Source organism: Chlamydotis macqueenii, chromosome 9 (genome assembly GCF_036417535.1).
Source record: "Chlamydotis macqueenii isolate bChlMac1 chromosome 9, bChlMac1.mat, whole genome shotgun sequence".
Classification (NCBI taxonomy): Eukaryota; Metazoa; Chordata; class Aves; order Otidiformes; family Otididae; genus Chlamydotis; species Chlamydotis macqueenii.
Window position 1 is genome coordinate 8,095,402 of NC_141564.1, and position 17,715 is coordinate 8,113,116.

At 40.1% G+C, this 17,715-nt stretch overlaps 2 protein-coding genes across 5 annotated transcripts in view; one reads left to right on the top strand and one right to left on the bottom strand.

Moving 5' to 3' along the window:
• The window catches only part of LIMS2 (LIM zinc finger domain containing 2), a 28,003-nt gene extending 11,366 nt beyond the window's left edge, over window positions 1-16,637 (top strand). For 3 of the 4 annotated variants that reach the window (XM_086754238.1, XM_086754239.1, XM_086754236.1), the window contains exons 2-10: window positions 1,677-1,836; window positions 2,661-2,727; window positions 3,043-3,163; window positions 11,781-11,930; window positions 12,733-12,883; window positions 13,970-14,062; window positions 14,949-14,997; window positions 15,184-15,259; window positions 16,077-16,637. In XM_086754238.1, the coding sequence (XP_086610364.1) occupies window positions 1,677-1,836; window positions 2,661-2,727; window positions 3,043-3,163; window positions 11,781-11,930; window positions 12,733-12,883; window positions 13,970-14,062; window positions 14,949-14,997; window positions 15,184-15,259; window positions 16,077-16,224 (1,015 nt within the window). In that variant the 3' untranslated portion in view covers window positions 16,225-16,637. Of the gene's footprint in view, window positions 1-1,320; window positions 1,445-1,676; window positions 1,837-2,660; window positions 2,728-3,042; window positions 3,164-11,780; window positions 11,931-12,732; window positions 12,884-13,969; window positions 14,063-14,948; window positions 14,998-15,183; window positions 15,260-16,076 lie in introns of those variants that run through there. The other variant, XM_010125459.2, reaches the window with a different exon arrangement.
• On the bottom strand, window positions 4,699-6,760 carry GPR17 (G protein-coupled receptor 17). Its single transcript, XM_010125456.2, has one exon. It carries the CDS (start codon window positions 6,270-6,272, stop codon window positions 5,238-5,240), a length of 1,035 nt encoding a protein of 344 aa, XP_010123758.1. The 5' UTR covers window positions 6,273-6,760; the 3' UTR covers window positions 4,699-5,237.
• Window positions 16,638-17,715: the final 1,078 nt, after the last annotated feature.

The window sequence follows — 17,715 nt, forward strand, 5'->3', positions numbered from 1 at the left end:
TCAGCAGAATGGTAAATAAACTCACGACACTCTTGATATTTTGCAAATGAATGAGGCAAATTATTTTTTTGAGAGTTAAAAGTTAAATCCAAAGTTGTACTTTGTACTAAGGGAAGACAGTGAGAACACAGAACAATAATGCACTTGACTTTCACTAGGAATTTCAGTTTCCCAGTAGATTTTATGTTGTTTAGAAGTTAGGGTTTACTGTTGCATTACTCTGTCTTGACAGCCCTCAAATGCTGGTTTCAGAACGCAGGCTCCTGAAAGCTTTATTCTTATGACTGAGTCCCTACATCTTAATTCTCTTTCTTGGCAACACAGCCATGGGACTTGTGTCAAAATCTCCCCTAGAATAAGTACGTTCAACAGTGTTTGGTGTGAGCTGTCGTACTCGTGAACCTGCACTGTGTTTCATACAGGAACGTGACTGTGCAGATTGCAGGCTGTGCTTGTTGCATACTGCTATTGTCTCAGTGGCAGCTCTGTCCTTGCAGAGTTCAGCCAGCAGGTAGTAGGTAGTGGCAATGATTGGGACTGTTCCTTCCCTAGGGTGCTGTTAAAGTCCATTTGGAGAAAGAAAAAATAAAAATCGGGATTTTTAAAATGTTGATTTCATGTTTATAAAGCAAAAAAAAAAAAAAACCCAACAAACACAACCTTAGATCATGCTTTGTTGCTAGTGTGTAGGGTGTAATACTTGCTATTGTGTAGAAAACTGTGAGACTCACTGGAACGCTGTTTTGCTGAGTTTTCTTCCATAACCCTGAAGAGCTTTTTCATTGATGTTGACATGAGGCTTTCTTAATTATGGCTGTTGGCTAGCTTAAATCTTGGAATTCAGACATCAAATTTTTCAAGAGAGGAAGAAATATTTGATGAGGAGATTGTATTTTCAAGTCCTGGTACACATTTGCATGATGTAACTGAAAGAGTGGTGACCAAAAACTGAGCTGATTAGATCTCTTGGGTTTGCTGGAACACTGATGGTTTTATGTTGACCTGTTCCTTTGGTATTCTGTCTAGTTTATGAAATTACAGGATTTCCTGCTTGTCCATAATTCCTGTCCATCTGTTTTTTAAAGCTCCTTCGTACTTCAATAAGGGAACAAGTGGTAACAGATTTCTGCTAAATCGAAACTCCATTCTTGACATTATTACCAACTCCCTTGGTCTTTTCCGCCCTTGGAATTGCAGTGGCAGAAAGAAAGTATATTTTTACTGAGTGGTCACTCCAGGTCACAATGCAGGATATTTGTACAGGCTGCAGATGCGATACATTTGGCTCAGCTGGGCCGGCTGAAGCACAAGGCTGTTTTTGTTGCCTCAGGAGTATGAAGCTGCTGCCTGCACTGCTGCCTGCTCATTCTCATTGCGCTCAGAGCACAAAGCCCTGGAATACAAACAGTAGTGTGTGTTTGTTAGGGGTGTCTCTGACCAATAGGTGAGTCTGCTACATGAGCTCATTCTGCCACGTGTAAGTTGCAAGGACATTATTTCTAACTGATGTCAGTGCTGAATTGACTCATTGGTCTTTTTTTTTTTTTTTTCCACATAAAAAGGAGTTTAAAGCAGTGGAAATAGTTCATAGATGTTAGGGAAACTTGGATGATATGATTATACTCATGTGATTTGCTGTGACATTGCTCATGTTCTTACTCTTGTCTTTATTCCAGTAATATGTCTGATGCTCTCGCAAATGCAGTATGTGAACGCTGCCAGACTCGATTTGATCCTGCAGAGAGGATTGTGAACAGCAATGGGGAGCTCTATCATGAAAACTGCTTTGTCTGTGCTCAGTGTTTTCGTCAGTTCCCAGATGGACTTTTTTATGAGGTGAGGTCTTACACTGTGTGTAAGAAAAGAGAATCAGCCCCATTAAAATGCAAGGAATTAGGTGAAAATTCTGGCAGAAATATGAATTGCTATCTTTCTTGCATGTTTTAATTTCTCAGCCCCTAAACCTTTGTTACTATTTTTTTCAGAGGCTTCTGACTTAATTTCCTTTTTTCTCCTTCTCACATACTCCTTCCTATACATCAGTAACAACAAAACCTGTGTGCTTGCTCTTTGGTTAAGAGGCATTTTAAAAATAAAATGGAAAATGTTTCTTAATATCTTGTTAGACGTAAGTGAATTTTTGTTTTTACTTTTAGACATTTTGTACCAAACTTTTCCAGTTGGGCAACTGAAATTGGTGAACCCATTTAAAAACAAGGTTGAAATATTTTTACAGAATATGTGCAAGCACATATTTTGAATAACACATTATTTTAAACATACTGCATTCTTAATTTGCCCTGAGTTTTAGCCTCATGTAGGAGGAGTAGCTCCAAATTACATGAGTAAAAACATCTAAGGCAAAAATGAAATTAAAGCCAACTATGGGAAAGGGGCTTTGGTCACTTCAAGATTTTTACTGTCATGTAGCAGCATTATGAATTTAACTGCTTGCTACGCAAATCTACCATGAGGCTGAAACCATATCTGGATATTTCTTTAAGAAAAATCCTTAGGAGTTTAAAAATAGGTGAGGGGGGCTGGAACTGGAAAACTTGATTGTCCTTGACTAATTGGTCTTTTCAATGGAAAATCATACTGAACTAACGTAAGAGTAGTTCAGTTATTCATGAGGGCTCCTTCTCTCGTTTTGTTCACAGTTTGAAGGTCGGAAGTACTGTGAGCATGACTTCCAGATGCTGTTTGCTCCTTGCTGCGGAGAATGTGGTAAGATGTGGTGCCTGTTATTGACACTGTGAGGTAACAGCTACAGGGCTGTGCAAACCTCCCACCATTGCAGTGACATTCAGCCCTGGGCTGGGATTGTTGAGGTCATTTTAAGGAGCAGGAGTTCTGTAGCAAAACAAAGCATGATACCAGCATGATTTGGGGTATCCTGGTTCTGGGATTAATTTTTTTTTTTCTTCAAAGTTAAACTGTAATAGTTCTTGTGGAATTAAAGTGGAAGGGTTATGAAGAGCAGTAGACTTTTGATAAGACTGTTTTCTGCATGCATCTCAAGGTGTTGCTTTCTTTTTGCAGGCGAGTTCATCATTGGGCGTGTTATTAAGGCAATGAACAATAACTGGCACCCAGAATGCTTCCGCTGTGAGCTCTGCGATGTAGCACTTGCTGACTTGGGTTTTGTAAAGAATGCTGGCAGGTAAGATAGAGCAGGAGCTCTGAAAATTTTATCAGTATGCTATGACACAATAGTGCAATGTTGAGAGTGGTCAGTTAGTTGTACACTGAGAGGTAAAGCTTGAAAAGGTACAGAAGAAGCTTTAAGAAATAGCCTGTTAGCAGATGGGAAATGGAATGAAGAAGTGTTCTTCATCCAGTGAAACATACAGAAAGCAGAAACTCAGATTTTTGTAGATGGTGGATGGGTTCTGGGAAAGAAAGGGATTTCAGGCAAAAGGCTGAATAGCAAGTGAGAAAAAGGGATTATGTGATCCTGGGCAGGCTCTTTATTGAGTAAGCTGCTGATTAAGAAATGAAGACATAGAAAAAGGTCAAGAGGATAACAGGAGGATTACAGCAAAGCCTGTTCAGCATGTGATTCCCCTGGTCTTCGGAAATTACTCATTTTATGTACAGAAATAAAAAAAAAAGTCATAAAGGTTGATTAATGCATTTAATTAAGAAGTAAGAAATAAAAACATAAAAGGGAACTTGTACAAAAGAATACCATGATAAGAAAATAAACCAATCCAGGAGTTAACAGAGTGTTGCACAATTCATAGTTAAATTTCAGGCTTTCATGTGTCTTGAGCAAAACCTAGTAGTTTCCTAGAGTTTATATTCTCACTAATTAAATGGTGAGGAAGGGAAGGAAAGGTTATGTACTTGTACCCTGTCCAGCAGGGAGTCCTCTCAACTGTCTCTTCTCTTCCATCCTGTATGCAACTTCTGTGCCTTAGGTTTTGCAGTTAGGGCATAACTGATTTTCTTGTGACACCTAAGTTTGTTAGAATGGGCTGTTGTGATAGCCACCTAGGGTGTTTTGGGAAAGCAGGATTGAAGCCGTTCAGGCAAGATAAAGCATGTTTGATTTCGTAATTTGTGGACCAAATCTAAAATGATAAGGAGCTCATTCCCAAAAGCATAGAAAAAGGATATGCACGTATATGTATCTGTACATAAAAGATATAATTCACCTGTCGTGTGATTTAGTATAATCTTTATCTCCAAAGCGTAGAAGGCAGTCTTCCAGTAAGTATTATTGGAAACTCTTGGGTTCTTTTTCTCGCTTCTCATTGTACCTGGTCTTCCCTGATCTGATACGTCATTTCCAGACATATTTCACTGGATGCAATTTCTATCAGTGAGGGTAGTTAAGATAGAGCAGGAGCTCTATCTTATCCCTACTTTATCCATAATGAAGGGATAGTCTTGCTAGATAAGTCACGAGAAATAATTGTAATAACGCTCAAGGATAGGAATCTCTGCTGGACAAAGCAGACTTCACTTCCTCATATGGTTACGTTTCTTCAGTTTTGCCATTTGGGTTCATATTTTTGTGATTCAGTATGTACTAAAGATGAATGCAATATTCCTAAACAGCCCTTTTCCATTCTTCAGTTTGAGGCTTATCAGAATATGTGATGTTTTGTGGGGAACTATGTAAAAGAGGCAGTGTAGTAAATGTTGTCCGGTCTCTGTTTGCAAGCGTTGAAACAATGGCACAGGGCAGCATTTTGGTCTTTTTTTTTCTTCCCACCATTTAGTACCAATTTTCCATCTACTATGTATAAACACTTCAAATTTGGAGACTTGAACAAGATGTGCAGGCATACTGTTTTCTCATCAGGCAGGTCTGTCGCAGGAGTGGATCTCCGCTGCTGGCACAATACAACATTTTAAAGTAGTCTGTGTGCTTTGTGCAGAGGAAGAGTTGTTACTGAATGCTTTGGGAATTAAGTTGTTTTGTTTTTTAAAAAAAGCCTTTTTAATAGCCTCTTTGCTCCCTTCCCTGTTCCTAAGTGTTCAGCCCTCAGGTTCACATCTTGGAAATCAGTAGAACTGTACTTCTGTTCGCAGTTTCAGTAAGACAAGAACATGTGATCTCTGTTGTCAGATGGGTTCTTGCTGATTGCAGTCCCTAAAAACAATAGAACTTCCCTCCTCCAGTTGAGTTTGACTCTGGGTGGCCCATTTCACTGCATATTTGACGCTCTCAGCAGATTTTAGTGGAATAGAGCCTCCGTGAGTCGAAGCGGTGACAAGAGTCATGTTCACAGTTCAGATTTAGCACTTAGTGAGCTTTCATTTGTCTTACCCTCGTATGTTTGAGGCAACATTACAGTCTTTTTAACACAAAACAGATTGCACAAAGCCTCACGGAATTTTTCAGCTACAAAAAAGTACATAACTGGGTCAAAGGCACCATTTAGACTCGTGAGACAGGAAGTGATGCGGTTACTGAGGGCTAGAATACGCTGTGTTTCACAGGAAGTTTTGGTCCCATTGTAATGAAGGATATAAATGTAGCGATTGACATGATAAGGTACAAAGCAAATCAGAAAGATCATCAGGACCATGATGATCATTTTGACAGCTTTTTCCTTCAGGTGTTTCTCAACTCTGTTCCCACTCTTCAGGCTTCGGATGATTAATAAGTAGCAAGTCACTGTAGTAATGAATGGGAAGGTGAATGCCACTGCTAAGGACACAAGAGCATGACGTGATGCCTTTTCCCGGTAGAGCTGCAGGCAGATGGTTGTGTTGTTCATCTCAACTGTCTGCACACTGAGCAGCAGAGGTGCCATTGCAACCCCAACTATAACCCACAGGAAGGCACATGCCAAATGGGCATAAAGGGACCTGCGGAGCTTTATGGACTTCACAGGGTGCACAATGGCTAGGAAACGGTCAACGCTGATACACATGAGGAAGTAGATACTGGCATACATGTTGAGGTAAAAAAGGAATCCAGTGAGTCTGCATGGGATCTCACCAAATGGCCAATGATTACCAGAAAAATGGTACACGAGCCGGGTGGGAAGTACCAGCACAAAGGACAGGTCAGCCACAGCAAGATGCATCAGGAAAATGTTGGCAGGAGTGCCTGACTTTTGGTCCCGAATGAAAAGCCAAAGAGCCAAGGCATTGCCAACAAAAGCCAGGATGAAGTCCAGGAAGTAGAAAGTGGCAAAAAGGATGTTCTCGAGGTGTGTCTCTTTGCCACATTGCTCTGACGTTTCCAAGAAGAAATTTGATTGGTTTGAGCAATTGAAGAGTGGGTTTGAGGGATCTGCTGGGCCGTTCATTTTTTCACCACAGTTTTGAAGAAAAAAAAAAAAAAAAAAACAAACCTGAAAGAATTGAGACAGTATATTACAAAAGAGTCCGGTTTGGTGAAGGGAAAAAAAAAACCAAACAGAAAAAACCCATCAAAAAACCCACACATGGAAATCAGTGATGTCTCTTGTTTGTTAATATTAGCTTATGTGTCTGGTTAATGGAAGTGTGGAAGTGGGTTCTGTATGTCTAGCTAGAAAGTATTTGCTATGTTTCATTTGCAAGTCTAATGCGGGACTGAAGACCTCCTAATAAATCAGCTTTTCTGAGCACAGATATCTGTTGTAAGGTGACCTAGCTTAGAATATTTGTCTTATTCCCAGAAGGGGTGGAAGACAGGTCAGGTATTGCTGTTATTAAAAAAAAAAAAAACATTGTTCCTGAACATCTTAGATAATTATTTTAGCCTGAAGTACTGTTTTTAAGGCAAACGCATCTAGGACCAGTATAGGAGGAAACTTTTCAGATGGGTAGCAGCATCTCATTTCAACATCAAAAAGAGTTTATTTGGCTACTGTCACTTTCAGGTGGACAGAAAACTACAATAGCTAGAGATGAATATGCTTCTGTTTAGTTCACAGCTGAAGAGACAAAAGTCAGCAGAAGGGAGATTGAATGAAATTTAGAAATTGAAATTTCTTCATGTGGCCACAGAGGGGCCTTCTTACTCCATGCATTGTCTAGATACCCTGCATGTTTGTGGCACAAGAAGGACTCTAGGTGTGACTGTATGGGTACTCACTGCTTACTGCCAGCTACATGCTTCTTTTGTAGTCTTAGAAATAGCAAAAAATTATTATTTTGGCATTACTAGAAGTGTCTGTGCAAGGAAGACTGTATAGCCCTTTTCCCCAGGGGACCTTTTATCTGTAAAAGTACATGTGAACTATTGCTTTCATGTACAAAAGGAAAATTCCCTGTTGTAGTTTTCTGTGTGAATTTTCTGGGTTTGCAGATGAGCCCACAATTTTTGTCCTTTACAAAGAACAACCTGCAAGTATTTTTGAACACAAGAATTTGAAGTTTATATGTGATAGTAATGTTGAATGCTCAAATACTTGTCCTGTCTGGATGAAATGAGTTTAAAGATGTATTTTTCTATTGCATACCAAAGGAGAAATACAATGAGACCATGCCTTTTACTGGCTCCTAATTTACAGTGGTACCTATCACCTGATGTTCTGGCTATGTAGCCTTTTTTTTTTTGCTGTCAGGTGCTTTATTTAAATATACTTTTCATCTGCAAAAAATGTAATCAGGTGATCTTTATCTACACACACCTGTCAGCGATCGGGTGGTCTGGTGGCTAAGCAATACTCTGTACATGGTTGTAACACCAGTCAGAAAGCAGTAAATGCTGACTTGGACCGGCTGAAAAGGCAGAAGCAAGGGTTGTTTAATGGAACAGACAGGGATGTCTCTTGCCTTAATGATAATGAATGAAATCAGTTCAGGAAGCAAAGCAGTAAGCAGACTTTTTTCCTCTTTGCAAGCTAAATACTAGAAGTTTAGCAGCATGACACACTGAACTGATTCTATTTAAGCTGATTTCCTAAGGAAGATCTTTGGGATTCAGATTCAGCTGAGTGTCAGTGCCAGGCTTGGAATAGCAAAGACTTAAAAGTCAGGAGTTTTGTCCTCGCTGATGGCAGCTGAGTCTGCCATTGATTTCTATCTGAACATACTTTCACTACAAAATACTGTGGGATGGAGTAGAAAGGAGAATGTCAGAGCTATCTAGAAGCCCAGTATGTCAGTGTCAGGAAAGGAGAGGCTTAGAACTAATCGTAAAATTGAAATAGATTCAGTGTTTTCAAATAAGTGCCTTCACAGGAGAGCTGCTGCTACCTAATTTACTTTTTAGAGCAAGGTGAAGGGAGGTATTTTTAATTGCCCAGTCAGAAATCATAGAAAATTAAGAAGCGTGCCTTTTTCCAGTTTTGCTTGGATTTTAAATTAGAAGGGAATTTTAATCAAGTTTTGAATTATTTTTTTTATAGTTCTGTTTGTTGACATGAAAATTGTGGTGTAGCACTCGAGTAGGTTAGGAAAAAAGCTGTAATGTCACTAGAATTAATTTTTGAGCTTATTTTTAGAATTGATATGTTTTCAAGAAAATATTACAACTTTACAAAAGTAAAAAGCTCTTTGACAGTGTGTTCTCTAGACAGTGTGGAAAGCTCTTAGCTGTTATTTACAGTTCCACTTCTATTTTGCCTGTTTTTATCTGCCAATTTAAAATAAATGTGTTTAATTTTTAGTTTTTTCTTTCTTTTTGGTTTGTTATGCTTACAAAAAAGTACTCAAAGTCCTAGAAAGCTTGATGTACTCGTCTGTATGAAAGCTAAGAGCAAACTGGGGACCTTCCCAAATGACCTGGAGTGTGTAGTTTGTGGTAAGCTATATGGTGCAAGAGGCTTTGACTCTACAGACAGAAAACTCCTTTAGGCGTCTGGCTTATTGTCCAGTAATTTCCACTTGGATTGCACTCTTGGTGTTGTGCGAATATTTAGTGATTTACGTATTGCTAAACAGAGCACTATTCTGGAATGAGTCCTTATCCCAGGCCTCCCAGGGCTGAGCTGTAATGGGGATGTCACTGCTGATTTGAAATGCGTGCACACTGACCATATATTATGCCCTGTTTCTCTTCTGCTCAGAAACAAGCAAGATAATGATCCGCAAGGTTATCAGTATAGACACAACCTGATTGCTCTTTCAGCAGATGCTCTATCATTAATGAAACAATTAATAAGCAGAACTATTTAGCTTATTCTAAGTTAGTTACCTGGCTAGTTTGGAGCTTTTGTTATAATGCCCACTGCAGATAAATTAGAACTATATATTAAGGTTTGTAGTGGACATCAGAAATTTGTCTTCTTACTCTCAGCTAGAGCAGTTTCTGGTTTGGGATTATGCTAGTTTGTGGGGTTTTATGATTATGGTTATAGTATCTCATCAAATGGGAGTGTCTCTTATCTTTCACTGAAAGTACTCTTCATTAGAAATAGTCCACTTCTGACTGAAACTGTTCTCAAAATCACTCCCTACTGAGCCTTCCGCTGAAACACTTCTTTCTTGTGAGCATCAAAGCAGTCGGAGGGTGCTGGACATGCCATACAACTGGCAGTTTTCCTGGCAGAAATCACATTACATTAATGTACATCTGTACACTAGGTACAGAAGTTTGAAAACTCTTATGTTTTGGAGGAGTGATGTAAAGAAGAGTGAGGAAATTATTCTTTGAAGTTCAAAAAATGCTACCTGTTCTTAGTTTCAGATATTTCCATTATATTTTATCTGTGTCTTTCCACCTCACTGACACCAGCTAAAACTAATGCCATTAGGAAAGCTCCTTCATTATTCTGCTAACAGAAGGTTGTCTCTTACCTCTTTACAGTGCAGTCCTGTGGGTGGAGTATAGGGTCCTTTTGGGGAAGATGTCAAGGAACTCCTTCTGGTGACAGCAAACCAAATAGAAGCAGCAACAGTGAAAACAACAAGATGATCCAAAAAGAGCACACAGTTGCAGAGTTGCTGAGGGTGGAGAGGGGAGCCCCTCTATATAGTGTCCTTCTAGCTCTGATAGCTCATTATCAGCTCAGTCACACCACAGAGCAGGGGAGAGGACACCCCGGCACTGAAGAGGAGTCTTCATCCCAGCTGAGCTCTTGGCACTGGGGTTGTTGCTGCTGCTGTTATAGATATGAATATACTGTATGAATATTCCAGTGTTTGTGCTGGTTACTAAAGGCTGCTACTGAACTCCCAGCCGTGAACACAGACTTCTTGGAGTCCCCTGATTATCTTAGGAGGGTGGAGAAAAGCATTGTTTGGAGGAAGTCTGGTATTAATAGACACAACAGGACATTTCAGAATGGGATAATTCCATAATAGTGGGAGAGGGAGAGGGGCGGCTGCTATGGTAACAGCTTAGCCTGTCCAACACTTCCCTTTACTTGCAATAGAGGAGGGTCTATGGGGTGGCACAGAGGGTTTGTGAGTGGGGAGGGGCTGATAATGGTTTATCAGTGCAAAAGGCTGAAGGCATCTTATTCAGCTGAATGAGAGGGGTCTCTTTCAGGACACTTGCTTCAGGGTCCCTATGTCCTGCCCCATATAATTATTCTGCATTTGACAGTGCCGAATAAAATTGATGCCTTTATGCTGAGATGAGCACAGCTGCATGTTTCCTTATAATGGGGTGCTTTCTGCTTTTTCTGGACTCCGTCTGGGCAGACAGTAGTTCCAGCCCTGCAGAGAGACACTTGCTGACAGGAGGACTCAGATTTGGAGAGAATAATAATGATACTTAGCACTTAGACAGGCGCCTGCCAGCTGAAGGTCATAAATGTTTGAGGTCGCACAACAACATCTGTGTTGTATTCTTATCCCCATTTTACAGATCTAAGGGTAAGTGATTCATCAGAGCAGAATTTTGGAAGGGGCCCTGCAGAGAACCCGCTACTTTGGCCATAAATCTACCCTTTACATTTGAACTTTTCCTTTTGTCTGGTGTCTTTTGAGAATGACCTGTAAATCTCAGTGAGTGTTTCACATAGTGATATAGTGAAAGGAATTAAGCAGGCTTCTCTGTTTTGTGACAAAGGAACCGACAGAAGTCATTCCTCTTATCATTTTTGTTTTATTATTAATTCTTCCCAGCCTACAACATTGCAGCTAGAGGAGTAGGTAACAGGCAAGTAAACCGAGCGGCTTCTCCTCAGAGCTCCTAAATATTGGGATAAAACAGGTGGATTCTCTCAGCCTTTACAGAAGTTTTTTATGCCTTTGCCCAGGCTTTTCTACCAGAAACTTGGTTTATCTACCTGTTCAGGACTGTACTTGTAATATGTTCTAGAACATGTGATATGAACACAATTACATTTACCGTGTAAAAACTGCAAGATTGCATAGTTCTTTATTTTCTTTAACTTAGGATTAAAATGAACTTTAGACAGAAGAGCTAGTATCCAATGTTCTCTTGTTTGTCCTACCTATTGAAGACTAAGGAATCCAGGCACAGTAAAGGCATTTGAGCGGTGTACTTTGGTTTAATATTTTTTTTATTCTCTCTACTCAACTCCCTTCTAGTGCTGTAATGCCTCTGTTATGGCTGGATCTCATAGTTAGTAAGAGAGAGGGGGTGTTGCCACCTTTCCTTGCCCACCTCTCAAAAACGATCTAGAAGAACTGGAAGGGATACCTAGAAGAATGACAGGGTGATATCCCTCATGGGATATCAATCAGTGAATGCTGGAGGAGTATTCTAAGGAAATAAAACCTGATGACTGCTCTATCCACATATTTTTTCTGTGCAACTGATGTGAGAGATGGGTACTAAACTAAATTATGTTTAGTCTGACCTCGCAAGACACTTATTCTCTTACATAAAGTACATCCTACAGTATGCACTGTATGTTGTTTTAGGAGAAATAATTTATTAGTATTTTCTTTTCTTTACTTTGTTCAACCAGGCATCTGTGCAGGCCGTGCCATAACCGTGAAAAAGCTAAGGGACTGGGCAAGTACATCTGTCAGAAGTGCCACTTGATAATTGATGAACAGCCTCTGATGTTTAGAAATGATTCCTACCATCCAGATCACTTCAACTGCACTCACTGTGGGTATGTTCTCATATTCTAAACTCTGACAAAAAGGGAGAGAGACAAACAGTACAGTAAGCAGTGCAGTCCTTTCCAAGGCCTAAACTTTGCTGCCTTCACATTGTTGAACAAATAGAAATTGTGTGAGAAGAAATTAAAAGAAATTCGGAAAGCCTACGGGAACTTTAGTTTTGTTTTGCCATTCAGTGTCCTTTTATCCTAAACATGAATGACAGTATTTTGTACTGAAAATTAAAATAGTTCGTTGGTAAGAACTTACCTGAAAGGCAGTGTGCAGATTACAATAATAGTGTTGTCCAAAGATAGCTGTTGTCAGGCTATTCGAAATGGTTTCACTTTGCATTCCTGGACAGCAAAAAAGATGACTTGGTCAGCTGTGTCAGTCTTCTGACACAGTACTGCCCTGGAATGGGTAACAGTGCTGAAGAATAAAGTAAATGCCTTGGTGCTGAGCACAGCTAGGACGGTCCTTGTACCTGAGCAATCCCGTTCAAAGATAGCTTGAGTCTTTGCATGACACTGCATTGTTTCGTGTAAGTACATCTCATGTTTCTGCCAGAGTATCTAGCTGAAGACGTGATATTCCACATATGTTCTCTTGCCTGGCAAACTGAAAAAGCAATTTTAGAAAGATGAGTTGACAATAGCTGTATTTCTCTAGCTTAATTTAATAACTCTGTATTTGTAGCATGAATGTTGCCAGAGTATGTTAACTTTCAGGTTTAGTCTTCCAGAACTTCATCTTGGGCATTAAAGAGCTTCACTTGGTGTTCTTACTTCAGGGACATGTTTGTGTTTTCAGGAAGGAGCTGACTGCTGAGGCTCGAGAACTGAAGGGAGAACTGTATTGCCTGCCCTGCCATGACAAGATGGGAATTCCCATCTGTGGAGCCTGCCGCAGGCCCATTGAGGGACGAGTGGTCAATGCTCTGGGAAAGCAATGGCATGTTGAGGTGAGACCTCTCTGAATCTGAAACTTCCTTCAGGAACCATTTTGGAAGAGGACTAGTGCTACTTGGAAAATGTAGACGTTTATGTAATCTGTAATATATGAATTCAGGCAAAAAACAATTGCTTATATTTCAGATTCTCTTCACTTTATGTGAGTGAGTGAGTACAGCAGGGTCATCAGGGTTGCCTGAGAAAGCTATGCTTTCACAACAGTAATAACCTTAATTTTAAAATGCCTGAGTTGCATTGTAAAGATTCTTGCAGAATATGGTTCACTGAATAGCATTTATTTACTAATAAGTGTACATATTTACTATGTTGTACTTAAATATATCCTCTCCAACCCCAGTTAACAGATTTATAACAGTGTTAGAATTTGTAATGTAGGCAGAGCCAGTGCAATTCTTGCTTTTTAAGCCTTTTCAGCTCACTTTCAGCTGAGTTGTCATAGCCTGCTCTGAAGATTTTAGTGATTTAAGCCTCCAAGGACTTGAACTGAGAGATGATGCTGCTCATTTGACCTGCATTCATACCAACCATGTTTTATGTTCCTGTTTCTCTTCTCTGAAACAAGCAAAGTAATAGTCCGCAAGTCTGTCATTGTAGACACAAGATGATTGCCCTTTCAGCAGGCCTTCTACCTATCTTTAATACCATTCTTAATTACTATAGTAGACTAAGTAGTTCCTCTTTTCTCGTGCTTCCGTAAAGCTTTTCCTGTCTGAGTTTCATTAAAGCATTATGGGTTTTAAACTGAAAGAGGGTAGGTTTAGATTAGATTTTAGGAAGGAATTCTTCATGGTGAGGGTAGTGAGACACTGGAACAGATTGCCCAGAGAAGTTGTGGATACCCCGTCCCTGGGAGTGTTCCAGGGCAGGTTGGATGGGGCTTTGAGCGACCTGGTCTGGTGGAACTTGTCCCTGCCTAGGGCAAGGGGTTGTAATGAGATGATCTTTAAGGTCCTTTCCAACCTGAACCATTCTATGATTAAGTTTCTTATACTAAGACATGATTTGTAGCCGTGCAAGTTTTTCCCTGGTGATGGAAAAGTCACTTTGCCTGCCACTGATCTTTTTTTCTTTTATAGCATTTTGTTTGTGCCAAATGTGAGAAGCCGTTCTTGGGGCACCGACACTATGAGAAAAAAGGACTGGCTTATTGTGAAACTCACTATAACCAGGTAAATTCTGACATCCATACTGCAGGTACTTACTCTGACTGGCAAATGCTTTTTTGCATTTTTAGAAATGCAAAGCTATGCAGATTTTGCATAACCTGAATTTGTAGAGGCCATGCAATATTAAGAAATTGGTGAGATTTAACGGAAAAAGTAGTTTTCCTTGGTAGATGTGAAAACTGGTGCTAAGAACAGAATGGAAATGTCTTGGGGATATTGATTTTCTTTATGCCATTAACAGGAGAAAACCACTGACCATGGATTGTGATTAAAATCACTGTAATTCTACTCCAAAACTATTTGTGTGGACTTCTTTGATAATTACTTGGTTCCATGGGCCTAAGATAAATGGTGTGCTGTCTAAAGCATAAGAAAAGTATGTTTCAAAAGCCAATCAAAACCTATATTTTTCTGTGTGACTGTACTGTACAGCTATGAGTTTGATATTTTCTTGTGTCAGATAAGTTAGTCTCTCTCTCTTATAAGAGATAAGTGTTACTGTTTTGAAAGCAGCTCTAGGTTTTATTTCGATGTTTATAGTTAAGTATCATGAGATGTTTATCAACAGTAATCATCATACTCTACTGATTCTCTTTTCTCCAAATTGCCACATGTACAGGACTTTAAGATCACATAACAGTGGTAGAGTGTGAGGCATCAACAAAAAAGGGCTTGTAGTATTTAGTGGTACGAGATCCAAAGGAATAGAGACTATTTGGCAAGTGTATGAGAAGTTATTCAGAAGATTTAAATTGGTGTATTCGGGGGCTACTTCAATGTCTGGGAATTCTTTGATTGTTAGGATTTAATTTTCACACCAGCTGTGTAATTTGGGGAGCATGAGGAGTCGGTAACATGAGTTCCTGTTCTTATTTCTTTTACTGTGCAGCTCTTTGGAGATGTCTGCTACAACTGCAGCCACGTGATAGAGGGAGATGGTAAGATTTGTTCTCTCCTTGTTTTTGGTAGCTGTCCTTGTTCCATTTGTTAGTGCAGCTGTTGCAGTCCCACAGTTGCAAGGCACCAGTGTTTCTTTTCACATCTGGCCTCATTTGAATTTGGATACAAATCTGAATTCAAATAATCCTGCAGTTTCCTCTTATTCTGTACTTTTGCTTTTGCAGTGGTATCAGCTCTTAACAAGGCCTGGTGTGTGAATTGCTTCTCCTGCTCCACCTGCAACATCAAGCTTACGCTGAAGTAAGTCAGTGTTTATATTTTTGGACTGTACAAGACATTTGCCCCTAAGACAGGATATCAGCCTGGGGGAGCCATGAGCAGTGTTTCTGTGGGGAGCAGTATACCTTTTCTCTGTGGGAACAGGTGCTTGTAATTCCACTGATTTCTGAACTAAAAGCTGGGAGCTGGGACTCAGCATCCCCTCTAACTTATTTTCCTTCAGTAATCTGTTCTGTAAGAAGGTTGGGTAAGAGGAGAACTCATTCAGCAGTACAGAGGGAAGGCTCTAAACGTCAGGTAACTGCCTGTCCTGAAATACCTGTAGCCTCCATGTCTCCTTAGTCTGGATGCTCCTCTCAATGTCAGTATTTGCAATTGCATAGATTATTTTGAAAGAAAATATGCTAGTTACCTCAAATATGTAGAAGAGGGACAGAAAACAAAGCAATCCTACATTTTCCTTTCTTGGATTCAAACCCTTATTTTACTAGGCTGGGTTGGCCCCACTGGCCTTGGATATGAAGGAGCTCTAATTCTTCACAAAGAGGACCTTTGAAGTGATGCTTCCATTCTATGCTAACAACATTACTATTCTAGACTATTACATACAAATCTATAGCAAAATCTTGCTCCTTGTTTAAGTAGCAATACTAAAGACCCTAGTTGCCTGATAAGAGCCTGATCTCTGTACTTACATGACCTCATGAGGAAGTGAGTTGTTTTATACGTGCAGTAGGACACAAACAACAGCATTTACTTAAATGCACGGAGACTTGATTTAGTGAAGCATATAGTTTGCAAACACCATTTTAATAGCCTGCTGTTCTTTGTGTTAAAGGAATAAGTTTGTGGAGTTTGACATGAAGCCTGTATGCAAGAAGTGCTATGAGAAATTCCCTCTGGAGCTGAAGAAACGCCTGAAGAAGTTGTCAGAGCTGGCATCCAAGAAGGCACATCCCAAAGCTGTGGATTTAAATTCTGCTTAATCAGGTCTGTCAGTCTACTGACTGCACTCTTACAGTCATAAGCTGCTGCTCACAGCAGCTGTTGATTACAGAGGCAATTACTAAGACCAAGTGAAACCAAAGATAAGTAATACCTTCCTCTGCTTCTGGTAATGTAGCTTGCATCTTGACTACCCCTTTTCTCAAGCAATTGTCTGTTAACACTGTCAGAAAGAGCAATATGATTTCTGCTTGAGCAGATTACAGGCTGGTTATTAATTTGCTAATAACAGCTTATTCTGCCTTTGTGGAACTGTACACGGGCTTTCTTTGCTCAATTGAACTGTAGTTCTTTCTCCATTCCTCTTGGAAACAGTGGCTGAGTGCAGGAGTGGAAGAAATGTGTGATTTTCTCTTTTTTAGTTAAAGTATAAAAATTTATCTTTTTACTCTGAGTGAAGACATTTTTTATTTTTTTAATATGTAGGCAAATATTCTGGAAGCTGTCACTCTTTGCTACATGCAAAATGTTCCAGTCTTTCTCTAGATTCCTACTGAGCATGTACAGTTGCTGTACAGTCCTTCTGGTTTGCAGGTTTAACGGCATCTGCACTGCCCACTTGTCTGGCTTAGGTCCAATGCTAAGACAGCTGAAGAAGTTTTCTTTGCTGCTTCCCTGTTCAGTACTAAGGAGATATCAATTGTCAAGGCCATGTCAGCCTCCTCAGAATAGCTGGGCTCTCCTTAAGGAGGAGATGGCCATGGGAAACAAAAGATTTTTTTAGAAACTGACACTAAAATTCTCTGGGTTTGTTCTCTACTACTATGTGGGTACTAGAGCTTCTAGTGGTCAACACAAAGCATGTCCTGTCCAATGGTAGTATCTTGTGCTAAACTAAGCTGAGCAGCCTGAAGATCTCTTTCCAGGAACAGCTGGACACTGTGCCCGTCCTTTTGCGAGGTGGACAGGATGAAAGGCACTGGAGGACTGCTGTCCCTTGCATGATTCAAATCTCGAGAAAAGTGGCTGGTTTAGTTGGTCAAATGAACAAGCAGCTGGGCCTAGGCAGCACCCTGCAGCCCCAGGTGAATTAGCTAGCAAGAAGTTAAAGTTCCTCACTTCTTGTATGTGTGAGCAGCAACTGAATTGGGGCAATAAACTACCTTAAAATTGTCCCCACTGCCATCACACTCTGCTCAGAGTGGATCTAAACAAGATAATAGCTGAAGCATTGATAGCTGTTAACATGCTTTTGATGTAGCTACTACTCATGAAACTGCACCAGTGATGTCACAGCAGTGGTGGGAAATGCTGGTTAACCGTGTACAGATAAAAATCCCACGTGCGAGACCATCTCTTAGACACTTACTGGCTTTGCTAATTTGATTTCCTTCAGCTGCTTTGCTTTTTGTTGCCATAAGTTACCATAAACTTTTAACTGGGGTATACTGCATCCGCTGTAACACTGATGAGGAGATAGGCCTAATTTTAACAGTAGAACTCTTCCATCCTCTTCTGAACAATATGCACTG

What these genes read in the sequence shown, in the direction of transcription:
- GPR17 (XM_010125456.2), bottom strand. Translation starts at nt 6,272, where the DNA reads ATGAACGGCCCAGCAGATCCCTCAAACCCACTCTTCAATTGCTCAAAC.